The sequence below is a fragment of the Toxotes jaculatrix genome, chromosome 12, assembly GCF_017976425.1.
Source record: "Toxotes jaculatrix isolate fToxJac2 chromosome 12, fToxJac2.pri, whole genome shotgun sequence".
Classification (NCBI taxonomy): domain Eukaryota; kingdom Metazoa; phylum Chordata; class Actinopteri; family Toxotidae; genus Toxotes; species Toxotes jaculatrix.
The window spans coordinates 12,534,541-12,551,907 of NC_054405.1; the positions used below are offsets into that span (position 1 = coordinate 12,534,541).

At 40.7% G+C, this 17,367-nt stretch overlaps 1 protein-coding gene across 1 annotated transcript in view; it reads right to left on the reverse strand.

Moving 5' to 3' along the window:
• Window positions 1–17,367, reverse strand: part of LOC121190403 (ephrin type-B receptor 4a-like) — a 34,104-nt gene that overhangs the window by 13,571 nt on the left and 3,166 nt on the right. Inside the window, exons 2-3 of the mRNA XM_041051105.1 lie at window positions 2,569–2,639; window positions 172–453 (exon numbers count right to left, since the gene is read on the reverse strand). Coding sequence (XP_040907039.1) covers window positions 172–453; window positions 2,569–2,639 — 353 coding nt within the window. The remainder of the gene's footprint in view (window positions 1–171; window positions 454–2,568; window positions 2,640–17,367) is intronic.

Here is a 17,367-nt window from a genome sequence, read left to right on the forward strand (position 1 = left end):
ATTTGATGTACCTCTTTAATGCACACATTCATTGTGTTAAAAGTCAATTAAAATATTGTTTTAAAAATTCCTGAAAGAACAACAAAGACACAAAAGCCATTAAATAATAAGGGTATCCTATTCCAATGAGGCTGTGACTTATTTGTTTTGAACTTTAGAGTGTGGACGTACCTTGGTGTACGGGTTCTCCATCCAGGGTGGGTACGTGGCAGTGGCCTCGTTGGAGTCAGCCTGGTAGTAGTAGAGGTTAAAGGTCTCTTTACAGCTGCGGTGGTGGGTGCTCCTGGAAGAGCACTCCATCATGGTGAACCGCAGCTCCACGTAAACCTGAGATGCTCCTTGTCTCTGGATGAAGCCGCTGCGCAGCCAGTGGCTGGACGAGCTGTCAGTCTGACAGATCTGATAGATCCTCACGCTGTTGTTCTCCTCGTCTAAACCGCTCACCTCCTCCCACTGGGAGCAAAGAGGAGAATAAAAGTGTGGTCAGGTTGCACGTTAAAATGACATATGACCCCAAAATCTTGAAAACATTTTTGCAAGCCCAGAGTATATTTAATTGTCTTGTAAAGACTTTCACTGTAGTCTTCAAATTACTGGTCACATTAAAAGTCCTATTCATCATAATGACGTTGCAAGTCTTTGTTGGCCCTCTGCTGTAATGCACCTGTCAGGGGCCTGTGGGAAAGATCTGGGCTGGTGTGGATTTTGATTCAGCCCAAATTTGAATCTGGGTTGTTAAATCATTCCTCCCACTGAGCTGCAGCCCAGCCAGTGGGAATACAAGTCTCACTTGTCAAACAGAGCACACTACTGCACACAGCATCCAAGACAGACACAGCTTTCACCCCTCAAACACACTTTTCGAATAAAACGCAAGAATACAGAGGGGATAACACAAGTATATATGAACTGAAAACCCTCCACAGATATCTACATTTGCTGTGGAGCCAAATACAACTGAAAAACGCTTTCATGTTTGACTTCTGAGTCAACAGCAAACATGTTCACCACCACTATGTTCCCAAGAGCGGGAAACAAGCAAGAAATTAACATACTCAGGGCAGAATTTAGCAGATTTGCTGAACTTGAGGCTCAGAAATTCAGTTATGTAAATATGTAAATCTTTAAAAATCCATTTGCCGATGATGTGTTGAGTGAGGCAGCATACTGGTCTAAATGAATTTCAGGGCAGCAGAGCACTGAGAGCCAGGTTTGAATGACTTGAAGGTAGAATTTCCCTACTAATCCCAAAAAATATAAACTCATGGACTTTGGCAGCACATATTTCTGAGAGCAAAATGTTTTGTGTGATGAAGATGCACAAAAAAATCCCACAGGGCTCATCTGGCTTTGACAATAAACATTTAGATTAATTGTTAAAAATGTCTTTTGAAAGAAAGAAAATCTGAGAGGGAGTGTTAAATATAGAGATGTATGGCTTTACACCATACATACAGCTGTATGCAGAAGCTCAACCCTAGGTAAACTTGGCTGAAGTGAAAATATCTAAATAAAACATCTGCAGCAAACGTACGAAAGCCTTTGAATTACTTTTTATTTCATGAGTTTATAAAAAAATCAAATATTAAATATTTGATGTGTGTAAATACACACAGCAGGGTTAACCCTGTGTTATCACCATTAACTCAAGACTTCATTCTGCATATTCATGAATCATGATCATATTCATGATTTCATTAAAACAGACCCTGCAATAAAATGATTAAACTGGAATATTAGTTTTATTTGGTCTCCATACAGAAAGCGAATGCAACAGCGAACATTTAACACTGATGTTCAAGTATTTTTGAAATTGAGAAGCTGCAAATATCTACTATGAAGCTATCACAGTCCTTCAGTCCTAAAAATAAATAACCACATAAAACTGCTTTAATATCTGTAATTTCTGATGCAGACAGCTCATGACATCTGCCCACTGCCACCCATCATCACTGACTTCATCACGGTTTTATATTCTATTACAGTGTTAAGTTAGTGTTACAGAAATAAAACAATCCAGCCATATTTTTGACAATGAGAAGCCTTTGAAGAAAACTGCTTCACATGATAACGGCTGGTAAAGCCATTATGAGACTGTGTGTCTGCTTTTTGCTTTGAATCTTAATCAAAAGCACAGACACGTTTGCTGAGTATTTCTGTGCAGTTCCAGAAATCTCCCTGCCAGCATTACTGTAACCATTTTCCCTCCGAGACATCAGCAAGTCGAGCAGTTTTGGTCACTGACGCTACTGGCAAAAATATCCTAACAACCACTCCTCAGCTGATCAAATTACAAATATGTCTTTTTCTGGCTGCAGAATTCAAAAGTGTGGGCAGACAGTGACTCCAACTCCAAGGTTGATGCGATATATATCAAAGCATCTGCTTTCAATATACTTTGAATCCCACATTCACTCTGGCGTTTCCTTTATTCTGTCAGTTACCTGCCATATAAGGAACTCTTTTATAGCCAAAGTAACAAAGGAACAGCTGGAAGCCAAAAATCCCCAGTCACCACAAAGTCTGTGTTAGGAATAGAGATAACACAGTGAAGCTGGGGTTACATACCTCGGGTTTGGCATGCGAGAAGATGGTCCATTTGAGATCCGAAGTCTCTGTCTTAGTGTTCATCAGGACCTCTGCGAAAAAGATTAAAAAATATAACACCACTCATAGCAGGAAATGTAAAAATAACACTCATTTACATTCTGAGAAACATACAAATGAATTTAAAATCACTCTGAGTGGACATACTTCAAGTCTCAAGCTCTCGCTTATACTGGGATTAGGGTTAAAGACTGAGGGCTCTATTTTAACACTGAGTGCACGGCCTAAAGCACACGGAGCAAGTGCATTTGCAAATCCACATTTGCTAGTTTAACAGCGGAAAAAAAAGGCTGCAGCGCCAGGCGACCAGTTCCAATGGGTTGTACTTAGTCTCTTAATTAATCATGGGTGTGTTTTGGGCATAACATGGAATTAAGCAATGCACTTGCACCTTGGAAGATTGCTATTATAATAGTGGATTTGCCAGGTAGCATGAATCTTTTGCATGCTGTGTCCCCGTGTGTGTAACAAGCACAGTTTATGTGCTTTGTGCCCCCACCTATGTAGACGCATATTGACAATGCGCCCCTAAAATAATAATGAAATACAGCGCCTTTGACTTCAGATTCCAGTTTCAGGTTTTTGTTGGTCATTCACGCATACCTTTTTTCAAGACCAACATGACAATTGGCGTTCAGATGTCCACAAGTGCGTTTGCTATTTAAACCACGTGGGCGCTGGACAGGAAAATGACAGCTACATCCATGTAAAACCAGCAAAGACACTTGCACATGCACCCTGTGTAAGACCAGGGGGTTTCTTCAGTCAATTACAGCAATAGGAACATTCCCACTACACTAAAATTATCTTTCCCCTCATGTTTGTTTTTACCCCCCCAACCCCCACCCCATGTCCCCTCTGTTCCCAGAGACACACCATGCCTGTGGTCACACTGAACCTGGTGAATTGAGTCCAGGGAGAAGTGGAACAAGTAGTGGGAACAAGGGTATTGACCAGAATGGCACTGATACACACACACACACACACACACACACACACACACACACACACACACACACACACACACACAGACACACACAGACACACAAATGTATAAAGATTTAAGCCCTTCCAGTCAGGATCTGTGATTACAATAGAATTGATTTTTTGTAATCTTTTGAGGGGCAGGCTGCCAGCTCACAAACAATCTGAGCAGTTCTGCTATGATTCAGTATCCCAATAATACCCGGGACCTGAAATGCATGTAACTTGAAGCACAGTTAGGCCTGGGTGAAGGGACTTCTTTTCATGTGAGGGCATCATTTTTCCCCTCGAGCTGTCTTAGCAGATTGTCTCTGCTGAATTATGACTCATACTTATAGTGATGGGATGAGGTTTCTGTCACAGACCGGCTTTTAGAGGCCTACATGTTCCCCGCAGAAGCTCATCTCAAGGGTCAGGCAGTTTGGTTTCAACAATAAACAGGATTTAATGCGGCTCTCCCGTGTGCCATGATCAAGGAGAGCGCTTGCATGAAAATGGATGTTGGAGGAAATGGGGGTTTCAGTGAGAGTTTATCATTGGGGTTATTAAGATGTTTTGTTGAATTAGGCTCCCAATATAAAGTTTGACAGTAAAGTCAGCATACCGTAACCCCACTAATACACACTATACACACACATGTAGACAAACACAATATTACATCCACCCAAAAAGGGGGTTTCTTTTTCTGCTTTTGTTTGTCTCCAACTGGGGTTTCAACAAGTTTGTATTTTTTCCATCTCATATCACTGATTTTAGTGATAATGCTTCATATAAAGAATATTACAGGGGCTGAAACCCACTGAAATCTATACTATGAATTGGAAATAGGTATAAGATTCAGTTCCTTGCATTGTTGCCTGTAAATGGGAAATTCTGACTCATGCTTCCTACTGCGACAGACATCATTGTTCAAAACAGACGGTCGTTTAATTGCGGGTTAAAGATCAGATACTGCGGATAAGTGTGGTCTATTCAGGATGGACTACATGCGGCGATAAAACACAAGAATAGGTCAAAACCAAGCATGTGTGAAATTCAGGAGGTAGTTGAAACTTGTTGTGAAACTGCTGCATACGGCTACTTTGACTAGAAAGCAGCTAAAGCTCAACAAGGTGCTAAATGTCGCTGGATGACGTGATACACTAATTAGCATATTCATGACGACACTGTGTCGTATTTGCATTCTGGCTAGTATCAGCCGGTTTCAGCCCTTTATCTGTTTGCTTCTACTCTCTGTCCTCATATATTTAGTAATTTAACACAAGCAAATTCCCAGTAAAGCTGTTCTCATTTACATCATTTACGCAGCCCATTAAGATTACATGTCAACACACTTCCATGCCATTTCCAAGCCGCTGCTCTTGCACTGCTAAAATCCAGATTTTATAAGTGCAAAGTTGCCCAACAAAATCACTATGCACATACATTAAAGACACCGGCTGGGCAGTGATTTGCTGCTAAGTGCTTTAAAAAAAATCCCTAAAGAGGTTTGAAAAGTCAGTAAAGTTTCCACAATAGAAACTGTTCACGTCAGTTAATTTTGAAAGTCCGACAGCCAACGGTGTAACTTCATCACTCAGTCAGTCAGCGATTGACAGGCGAGTTTATAGTGCTTGCATGAGAGCATGTAATATATGCTAAATCTGTTTGTTGTTCCATTGTTCTTAATGTTCAACTTTTCATTTCCCTCACCGTTACAGTTATACCACAGAAGATCAGTTGCAATTTTTATATAAAAACATGAAAATACATGCTTTGATAACTGCATTACATAAATATACCCTCCTTTTAGTCAATGCTATTCCTCCTTCAGAATAAAACATGTTTAACTGCTACACATTAACATTTTAATTAAAAATAATTAACCATAAAAGAACAAGTATTTTAAGTGGACGACATCCAGTGTTGCCTATTAATATCCCAGTCTTTATATCCTCGTTTTTTCCATAATGATTTCAATGATCACTCAATCACGCCCACTGCTGCTCACTAATTTAATACATTTCCTCAGTGAACAACCCCCCCCCCCCCCCACACACACACACACACAAACACAGAATTCATCTAATTCTCCACCTCACTCTCTGTTGTATAGCTAAATTACTTAAATATGTCTTATTGCATTCCACCTCAGAGTGATTTCCTCGTTCCCATCGTCTGGGTGACCTGTCTCAGGCACAGCATATGAAAGCAATAACATGACATAGCTAATCATCAGTGCTGCATATGCAGCAGGTCTGACATTATACCACGCTGAGCAGTAAATGGTAAATGTAACTTTAATCAATGACTTCTCCCACTGTATTTTCCCTGTTTCTTCTTCACAATCTACTCATTTTGCTCTCTCTGTGCAAACTCCCTCTACAGAAACACAAACATGCTTTTCACCCTCTTCCACTTCAAAACAGTAGAAGCCCACCAGCTTTATAACAACAATCTGAGGCGGGCAATAAAGAAAGTCTTCAGAGAGCGGAGAAAAAGAGGAGAGAGGTGGATGAGGAGGATAATTGGGTGGCAAAATTCAGGCTGGTGCTTTCCCTGCATTTAGTTTGCCTCGAGTTCACTCCAGCATAATTTAAAACACCCTTATAATACTCAGGCTTCAGTGTGGAGGCTGCCTTGTCCCCACCTTTCATATGAACACCTGCCTGCTTTTTTATATGGTGATTTTTCTTTTTTTTTTTTTTTTTTGAAGGAGTGGAAAAGAAACACCACGCCCCAGGCTTGGTAATCTCTGTTTATCGCTGCTCTATCATTAAGGTTTATGAGACAGGATGCGTGAGCGTGAGTGTTTCTATTATGTGCATGCACGGCCTTGCCTTTCACTGAAGCAGATTCAGGCTTATGCCCTGTTAGAGGAAGCCAGCGTTTCCCCTGCATTCTTTCAGCTACGGTGGCCACCCACCGCCGGAAAATTGCCCCGAGTGCTAGAAAATTGTAGAAACAATGAAAAGTCGTCATCTGGCCATATTTAAAACCTTAAACAAACAATTGTACAGTAATTACAGTACAATTGTCCACATTAAGAGACACTAGAGGAGTCTAAACAGATACTGGCGCTGGCGAGAAGACTAGGACTGAGCCTTGGAATCACAATTACGTTTTCAAATATATTATAAACAGGCATTATCAGGCACAATTAGTTTTTAAGTAAAGACAGTGAGAGGTGAATCTGAAGTAGGTGGGTTGAGATATCAGTATTAACATGGCACGATTTTATTTTTATCATCACACCATGACGGGAAAAAAAACAGCAGAGGGAAAGGAATTAAGTTTTCTGTATGAAAAGCAGATAACAATGGAGGGTGTTGTGCACGGGTTTCTTTTGAAATGTAAAACCTGACTTAGTGTTTTTGACAAAAGGGGGCCTATACAGCAAATACTACACCTTCATTTTCTATACAGCTGTCTTCAGGCTTTAGACAAATGACCTCAAATTCTAGAGCAGGACCCATTTGATCTGAATCCCTTTTTCTTTTCTTTCCTTTTTCTCTTTTTAAATGTAACTTCACTTTTGTGTTAATTTCTATACTGCGTGCCATATCGCTCTTTTATTTTCCACTTTCTCTGGGGCTCTGGAGTTTGATAGGGAAATTATAGGCCTACGAACGTTTGCCCTGCTTCAGCTACAATTAGACCTCATTTTAATTAAAGAAACAGAGTGCCAATTACCCTCATACACCTAGAGAAATGGAGACAGAGGGGAAGAACAGGGATAATGAAAAGGGGAAATGCAAGAAGAGGAAGAGATGTTGGAAGGTTTGGGAGTTACAGATGACATATGCATAAAAAACTAGGCTGGCTTTTCAGGGTATTTGCCAACATCACAGCTACATTCATTAGGTCTATTTCCCTGTGCCTGTTTGGCTAACATGAAGCCTTGACAGGTTGATAACATCTTGGTGCCACTATGATGTATTTCTGTACGATCAATACTTTCTTTTGTCTTTCCAACCCACAATGATACCATTTACATGCAGTAAATGAGTAACTTATTTCACAACAAAGACAAAAGCATTTTTGAGTTGGTGAAATAAACAGTTTTTATCATAAAGTAATCAAATCAGTACCAGACATGTAATAATTCATAAATTGCTTACCAAAGGAGTCACATCTGCTTGCATGACATTTGTTTGGTGGTTTGGGACTTAAAACTTCTCTTTTGCAGTGCACAGTATGAAGGCTGGTCCTGTTTCTTGGAGCAGTGAAATAATTCCTTGATAGGAGAGTTAATGTCCTCCAGGTTTCACTCAGAGCCTCATGCGTTTGGGGGGATAAAGCCACCACATGTTTTAAATTTTGCAAAGCCAATACCCTGAAATCAGACATGCTTAGGGGATGTTCTGGTTCCTCAGGCAATTCGATACCTCCAAGTTTCACATTTGAACTTAAAGGAATACTTTTACACTTTCTTAAATAGGCTTATTTGGTTTCTGGCCAAGAATTCTTTGAGAATATCGATACCTCTACCGTGTATGGATGGTGACAAAGACTGGAAACAGACGGAAACAGCTAGCCTGAGTCTGTCAAAAGGTCAAAAAAAAAAAATTACCCACCAGCAGCTCTAAAGCTCACTAATTAACATGGTTTATGTTGTTGGTTAAATCCAAACATCCGTGCTGGTAGAAGAGTTTTGTTACCTTTGGACAGACCCGAGCTAGATGTTTCCCTCGTTTCCAGTCTTTGTGCAAAGCTGAGCTAAACATCTGCTGGCTGCAGCTTCATGTTTATAGAACAGACATGAGAGTGGGATTCTCTAACTTCTCCAACTCCCTGCAAAAAAAGTAAATATCCGTATTTCTCAAAACGTCAAACTACTCCATTAAAGTCATTAATTTTGGTGATTTTCTCCCCATATTAACAATTGCAAATGTTCCCAAGTGAGGCCAATATTCACACGTTGCTAGCTATAGGTGACATTATTGAGGTTGTCTGTATTAATATTAGTTTGATGGATTAACTGCTGTTAGAAAAGTCAATAAGGTTTGTTTTGTTTGTAGGAATACTCAGATTATTAATTAGACTGTAGGGGTGATTGTCCTCGAACTATTAGTGACCATATGTTACAAACAATATTATTGGTTAATCTTCTAAAAAAAAAAGTTTATTTTGTGTGTCCTTGGCACCATAGTGCACAGGAAGAATGCAAAAGAAAAAGAAAAAAACGATTTTCCTTCACATGTCAACTTTCCAGCCTTGTTTTTGTGAGCGTGGGTCAGTGTGTGTGAACATAAATGTTTAGAAAGACATGCACTGAATGAGTATGTGTGTGTGTGTGTGTGTGTCAGTGTGCACCATGTTCGTGTGTCTTTTGACAAGAGTTGTGTCTAGTGAGATTAGACCTCAGCTTCCTGAGGTTCCTGTCCCCTTCCCGTCTCCAGGTCTGGTGGGGGCCAGTTTAACCCCTCGACTACTGTATAACAAAAGCCTCAGCTACTTCCAGTATGTGCCATGGAGTAGTGAGATGAAAGGAAGAAAGGTGAGATGAAGAAAAGGTGTTCTCGTTTGACACTTTTTTTCCCTTTCTTTCATGTCTGTGGGGGATGCATATCAGTAAGTGTTGTGGTTGGTCTCTGTCCCAGGGCAGGATGTGGCCTAGTTAGGGAGGAAGCTTCACACTGGACAGAAACCAAAGATGCTACTGGAGAGGATCAACAATGCTGTGAATCAAACAAGCGCAGATGTACGATACCTGACCTCTGAATGTTTTGGACTGAGTTTTACGCAGCCAGCAGAGATTCACTAGGCATTAATCATTGCATTAATCATTTCCAGTTGAAGATGTGTTTTCTCAAAGTACATCAGTCTCAGAGTTCACACTGGAGAGCTGGTATGAGAGATCAGATGACTTCTCTTCCTTAGCTAATAATAAATTCAGGACAGCACTACAACTGATTCGATTTCTAGTTGTTGTTCAGCCGCACGTATGTTCTGATCTCCCGGCAAATCACCTTTTTAATCTTTTCTAATTCTTGCTCGGTGTTAAAGATACACCTGTGAATCATAGCAGCAGACAGGATTTAACAAAAGCTTCTCCCCGGTGCTGGAACACAAGACAAATGTAGATTAATACGGCTAGGTGAATCTATGATTCATTGCCTCTTAATTAATTGAGGAAAAGTAGAAGGAGAAAGTGCTGCATTATTCAAGTCACACAAGTTCAAAGAGAATATTTACTTTAATCACAGAGGCATAAAAAGTTTTGACCCTCATAAAACGAGAGGTTGAGGTTAAAAGGATATGGAACATCAGCTTGGTTCTGTGCCTTTTTATACTGCTGCCTACGAGTGATGAGTTTTGACCTGTGGTGTCAACTGCTGAACAGCACTTGTGCATCTTGGACTCAAACAGCCTTTTTTTCCCCTCAGACAAACAAAATTCACATAGCTGTGAGGCCAAGGATATTCCCAAAGAGACTACACTTGATGAATAATGAACATTGTGTATAGAAAGGTGACATGCAGAACCACTTCACAATAGATTACGGTGTTATTATAGGAAGCGATTGCTGTTGGACGTTTGTGAGTGAGAGGAACTGATATTGGCAAGGAGAAGTAAAAGAAATAGATTTTACCATTTTATTCCCAACAGGACACAAGGAAGGAAAAAAAAATACTTCTTTTCTCTGTTAAATTGTTAATCATTCAGAATTCAATTCTAAGTAGACACATTAAAGAACTTCAAGCTTTAAGCACATACTTTCTCGCACTATCTCTCAGACAGTATGATTGATTAAATTGCCTTGATTTACAGCATATTTCAGCTTCTTTGGAATATTGATCTGCCACAGAGTGAATTCACCTCCCGCTACTTCCAATTAGGGGCACCGCTTTCTCAAGCCCTCTTCAAAAATGACCCAACTGACTTGCTTCTTGAGAACATTGTTTCAGACTACAAAGGAAAACTTAAAACTACCTCTCAAAAAAAAAAAAAAAAAAAAAAAAAAAAAAAAAAAATATATATATATATATATATATATATATATATATATATATATATATATATATATATACTTTTCAAAACCTCTGCATTTCCACAGGCGATGCTGTGTTTAAATAAAGAACAATGTGAAGTAAAAAGAAGCAAGACTTGAGATGATGCCCAAATAGAAAGAAGACAAACCCGTGGTGTGTGATCTTTTGGTTTTTTTTCGAGGTAGAATATTGGATTTATGATTTCCCCTGTAATCTGGAGACAAATTTCATCACAAAAGTCCAAGACTAGGGCTGCAACTAGCAGTTATTTTCATCATCGATTAATTGTTTTGTTCAGAAAGTGTCAGAAAAAAATTGTGAAAATTGCTGCCTGTTCTTGCTAGTGTAGATGGGAGGAGGAAAGTTTCTCAAAATGTGGGTCACATGTATTGATCAGCGTAGCCTGAAACATTTTTATTTATCAATATGTACTCCGTCCTGCTGCCTGACTGAATTAGAGAAACCAGACTTTAATTCTGCAATATTATTTCATACAAACACGCCAACTTGGTGAGACAAGCAATGTCTTGTTTTTGTGAGCTTTACACGTCTTCTAATTGTTAAACTCTTTAATCTTGAAAAAGCCGTAGCCTCTTCTAAACTTACAAAATGTGCATCAATCCTTTTCCAGGACTTTGATGCTATGAATGCTTGAAAGTGCAAGAGCCTTGGTAAATAGATGTGTACTGCACAGCACATTTCAGCAATTTGGTGTTTTGAAAGACAATTTCTGTGATGATGTTCTTTACGGGCATGTTTCTGGTAAAAGGTTTTACTTTGTTGGATACTGTCAAAGGCTACAGTCTGTGCAACCGTAGAGGAGAAAAGAAAATGAGATAAAAACTCAAAGCTCATCTACTCAGAAAAGTTTTGTGTTTTTTTTTTTTTGTGAACATTGTGAACAGACACTCTGGTTCAATGATTTATCGTCTGGGTGATGTGCTAGTCAACATTAGAGAAAGCAGTCTAGATTTGTGATCAGAGTTGGCAGAACAAACATTTCCTTGTCTGACTGCAAACAGACAAATGTCACACATTTTGTTTGTTATCTAACAGAAAAATTAAAATATAATCTATCATCCTGCAAGGACTCCTCACATATAACTTATAGGCCATTCAGACTAACATGGTGGCATAGGTTAAAACAGCTCTGGGAGTCCTCCTGTCAACCAGGGTCAGACCAGGGGTCAGACGCTGTCCAGCTTTGGTGAACTAATGTTGCTACCAGGAACAGAAATTAATTAAATGATGCCGACGTTTAAATGTCATTTAATGGACCCGTAGGAAAAAAAAGAGAGAGAGAAGAGGGGAGAGAGAGGAAGAGAAGCGATGCATCAAATTCAGGTCTGACAACTTTATACAGACATTTCACTGCTCTATGCCCGGGGGCTATCACACATTATGACACTGTGGTCAAAACTGCTCTCTATAAACCAACTAGCCTAAAGTTAAGCTATCTCCTTTACAGAAGGCTCGAGGGCAGCTGATTGTCTGTGAAGCCAAAGAGCAAAACTTTCTTAATCCTCGAAGAGGGTATTTATCCTCCCGTCTTCTCCTGTCCACAGTGAGGACCGAGATCGGGGTCAGTCATAGACTTGCACCCCTGCAGGACGGACACTTTGAAGTCACACAGCGCTAAAATCTGGGATGATCCTCCTAACCAGCAGGAGAGACTGCCACCCCCGTGTTTGCTGTGTCTTTCAATAATTAGACCAGACAGTTAGATTAACTATAGATTAATTATTAGCGTGTTTTTCTCTTGTGTTATTTAATCATGAATACAAAACACTGGGACCCAGTCCACAATGCTGTAATGTTCATCTACAGGGCTGGGATGATGCACCGACGGGTGATCAGTTAAAGGAAAAACCAACATAAAGAGTCTTAATAAGATGATGGGCCACCACGTTCCGCCAGAACAGCCTCAATTCACCTTGGCACTGATTCTACTCTCTGAACTCTCCTGGAGGGATGGACACCATTCTTCAAAAACATATTCCCTCATTTAGTCTTTTGATGATGGCGGTGGAGAGCACTGTCTAACAAGTCGGCCCAAAATCTCCCATAGGTGTTACGCTGGGTTGAGATCTGATTTGACCCTTCCCTCTAAGTGGACAAGTGGACCCAAACCATGCCAGCAGAATGCACCCCCACAGAATAACAGAGCCACCGGATCCCCTCCCTGTAGCGGTCATGCATTCAGGCCTGTACCGTACGCCACACATGCACTCGCCCACATGTAGGGATGGGAATCGAGAACCAGTTCCAAATTGTTTTAAGCAGAAAAAGAATGAAAATGTGTCCTTTTCTAAAATAATATATAACAGGTGACCTATCTTATTATCTTATTTCAAATCTGGCTTGATGAAAAACCCACATAGCTCCACTTACCGCTGTGGTGCATCTAACGAATTCTCCATGAGCCCCCAAAATGTCTACTGCTGTACTTAAAACAGAGTTTTTATCAAAGCATTTACTAAAGCAGAGTCTACAATTCATTTTGGGAAAAAAAAAACAATCTTGCCAAAGAAAAACGCACACACACAGCTTTCAGTGACTAATCTGCTGTGGGAGGTGGACAGCATGAAGCTAACAGTGCAGACTCCAGCTAAATAAACCATCTAAGGATTGACACATCTGAGTAGAGATACAAGAGAACAGACATTCTGTGAGAAATTTCCCCTTTTATTCTGACACATCACACTTTTTCATATTCAACCGACAACACACACGCTGAGAGCTAATTCTCTTCATCAGTCTATGCACTGCTCCTACAAGTCTGGCGACTGGGTGTTTATGTATGTGTGTGTGTGTGTGTGTGTGTATGTATATATATTTTTCTTTAGATGTGAAGCCATTTGTCCAATCTCTGAAAAACAGTTTAATAAAACGGCTCTTCTTCACCGATTGGATAGGGTTGTGCAGCAGAGATAAATATCAGTTGCAACTGAGGCAATGGTGATATGGGGGAAAGCGAAAGAACATTTTGTGTGCAGCACTCCTTAGAAATAAGACACCAACCTGCCAAAAAAAAAAAGGGTGTTTAATGGTTCTTTAACCAAACTGACCTATTCCTTTTTGGAGCATGACTCCCTCCTAAAGCTCTTAGCTGTGTGCAAACTGTAGGAGGGCAGCTAGCGTGCAAGAATGTCTCTGTTATGCCGTATATAGCTGAGCCCACTTGATTCAGGGCGGTATATGAAAGCAGTACCTGGGAGACATACTGCAGCCGTGTGCATGCATGAAGGTGGAAGCGAATGTGCACGTGTTCTCTAGGTTGATGTCGAACCAAGTGAATTGCATTTTAACTTAAAAATCAAACACAAGATGTAGGTCAACCTATGACGCAGGGAGGAAAATATCCCAGACTCAAATGGAAACACGTCTACTGATGGCACATGCTTCCAGCAGAGAACATTTTACATATAGGTTGTTGTAGATTTTTTTTTTATCACTTCCTGCACATCCAGCCTCAGATGTCACACCAACCTCATGCTGCATTTTCCCCCCTTCAAGATTTCCTTCTATTTTTTTTTTCTATTTTTTGAACGTAACAACAAAAACATCACAAGGCATAAGACAACAATGGCACGTAGAAACGCTTCACAAAAGACTCAGTGTGCCTCAAATAACAGCTGTGATTAGTGTGCAAGATAAATGAGAAAGATGGACCTGAGATAAACACTTCCTTCTCTGTTGTTGTCTTCTAATTAAAGGCCTTTTTAATCCCTTTATTATAATCACATATTCACCCTATCACATGTATCTCACACATCTTGGCCCCAGGTGTGTATGATTACAGAATGCAAATAGGCAATACACATACTTTGCTCATTATGCAGTGTGCAGACAGGCACATACTTGCACCCTCCTTGCCCTCTCTCTCGCACTTGCTCTTTCTGTTTCGTTGGCTCATGCCGGTCTTCCCATCTCTCCTTGACTCACTTCAAAGAGAACCCCCATTCCTCTAAAAGTGCCATTCTCCTTGGTGCTTATGGCTGATAGGCTGTGGCCTCATTCCCTCTCCGCTGCAGCCTGTCCCCATTGTGCCCCACTCTCAGAGAGTAGCGTGTGGGTGGAGGACAGACTGGCTCTCCAAAGCGAATGCCTGACATGGATGTATGGGCTGGGGGTGTATCCTCTCACCGAGCTAAACTATCATCCACCTGCAATTCCCGGCTGCCATATGCATCCTTCTCTGAGAGAGGGAAAGGGAGAGAGAGCAAGGGAGACAGGAACTGAGAGTACTTGTGGCACTCGGATGCCTGTTTAACTCTTGAGGAAACTAATCATCGGATTGAGGTACTGAGGATGATGGGCTACAGGCTTTCAGAGAGGGGGGAGGTTGCTTTAAATGCAAATCCCCTTCTTATAAAAATCGGTTCCGTTTAAAAGGATTTCTGGGAAACGATCCACATTTCCACGGCAGGGGAGACAGTCAGCAAGAGAAAACAGCATAGCACCAGTCAAACATCAAGGAGACAGAGGACGTGGAAAGAGTAGCAAAAGAAAAGGCTACATGTCTGTGAAAGAAGGGATTGAGGCTGAAGTGAGGCCTCTCAGATAAAAACGTCCTTTCTGCATTTGAAACACTTAGTGAGTTTTAGGTTAGATTGTGGAGAATTATGCTATTCATCATGCTAGTTATGCCATGGAGGAGTCAGGAGGTGAAAGAATAAACAGCAGGCTGTGCACAAAATGTGAGAACATCCCCCTTTTTTGAGAGTTTAAGAGGGCTGATCTCAAGCTTTGCCTCCAGCGAAAAGCAGTCTACTATCAGCTGATGATATACATTTGAGCCCTGAATTTTTAATTCCATATTACATGGAAGCCTGTTACATTTTGTTTTGCAGGTTGGATATGAGCAACTGGTGAGTGCTGCAGTGTTGCTTCATTCAAACCACTACCACTGAACACCAAAAAAAAGATCACTGCTTGTGGGAAAATTTGGGCACATTTGTTAACAATATATCAGCTTTTATGATGGCAATTGTGGACTATGGATTTTTTTTTATTTTTACAATATGTTTTAAATCATGTGACTCTAATGGAAATGTGAGTTTATTACTCTGTTATCTCATTACTCCCACTTTGCCCCTGGTCCATCTACTTTTGAGTGAGAGCTCATTGTTCAGAACAGAGGCTGCACATGGATCTTGCCAAGTGCCGAATAAAAGATATTAATGTCACCTCTTTTGTGTAGGTTTGCTTTGATTTGATATGGAACAAACCACCGCTGTGCGTAAAGTGTGCAAGAGACGGGATGACACTTCACCTCCCTCTCCGTCAACACCAGCTAAAAAGTGCTGTCAGTGTTTTTCAATCCAACAGCAAGACAGGCCCGTGCTAAACAATTACACTGGCAGCTGCACTCTCTTGTTGCATACTATGTGAAAAGATGACTTGTGATAAGGAGGCAACAGCTGCAGTGGCATACCATATCGGAGAATAGACACTCCCCCATTGCAAGTGCCAAAGAAAGATGGATTTACAGAGCTGCTCTAAACTATATGCTCTTAGTGCTAAAGTCCCAGGCGAACATAAACAATTTTGCTGAAGTGACACTGCCTTAACTCGACAGCACGACTCAGCAATCACACATCAGCTATTCCCCCACCACTACTGATCTACAGCTAAGTTGCATAAACACCTGTAACCATGGTGCATTTCATGGGAAGTATGTTCCCATCCACCTGTTTTTTTAATGCACATTTTCAATTTGCACACAAAAAAAAATCAGTGTAATTCAAAATAAGGTTGTAATATAACAAAAACATTTTTACACTCGGCTAAAGAAAAAAAAACTGGTGTATTGATGAGAGCAAAATGCAACAAGGGTTAAAAAAATGATTTACTTATTATTACTTTACAAAGTCGTTACACAGGTTACTGAGTACCTCAGCATCGCTTCTGACAGTGGTGTTGATATCACTGAAGCTGTGGACCTGAACAGGTGGAGGAGACTGCAGTGCTTTGTCACTGGCTACATCCTGCCATTGGTAAGAGACAGAAACTGTATGTGCAAGGAATAAATAAGGGCAGGGAGAAAATGGGTATTTTATAGTTTGAGCCTGTGAGTGGGAGGATAGGGAACCTTCATAGCTTACATTTATAAATTCAAATATGTTTTAAAACTGCATTAGTGGGACTTATTAATACTGGATAAAACAATGCCTTTTCAGTTTAAGGCTTTGGTTATACTTTTCTCTACATGATACATTTTTTATAAGCAAGGCAAAGCAGAGGAAGAGTGTTTGTTTTTTTTTTCTGTGCGGGTGAGTGTGTGTGTGTGTGTGACAATGTGTTTGCATGCTCGCTACTAATTTCCACCCAAAGGTTGTTATTAATTTCCAGCCAAAGTAATTATCTGATCAAGAGGTTTGTGTTTTAATCTTCATGGAGACAGAAGGAAGAGTGATCCATGCGCTGAACGAGCAAGTGGTGTGTGTAAGTGAGTCATTTATCCTTTAGTTGGAAAAGGAGGAGAGATTTGGCAGCTGTGAGCTTCATCTGCCCTCCCATCAGTTCATTACAGAATTCCCTACTAGGTGGAGAACAAGGGGGAGGATGATCCAGAATGTGCTGGCAGAAGAGCGGGCCATTACCCAAGACACAGAAACCAGACATCTTGTTCACACTTGGAAAGACACAGATGTTCTGGAGTCGGTCGACAAAGGCGCCACGACCCCCTCAGCCCCCGTCTACGTCCCTGATCTCCGCATCGTGCCAATGCTGCACCTGTCTGGAACCTGCATCTTGTAAACATCAGCGAGGGGGAGACTGCGACTATTATAAGGGATTT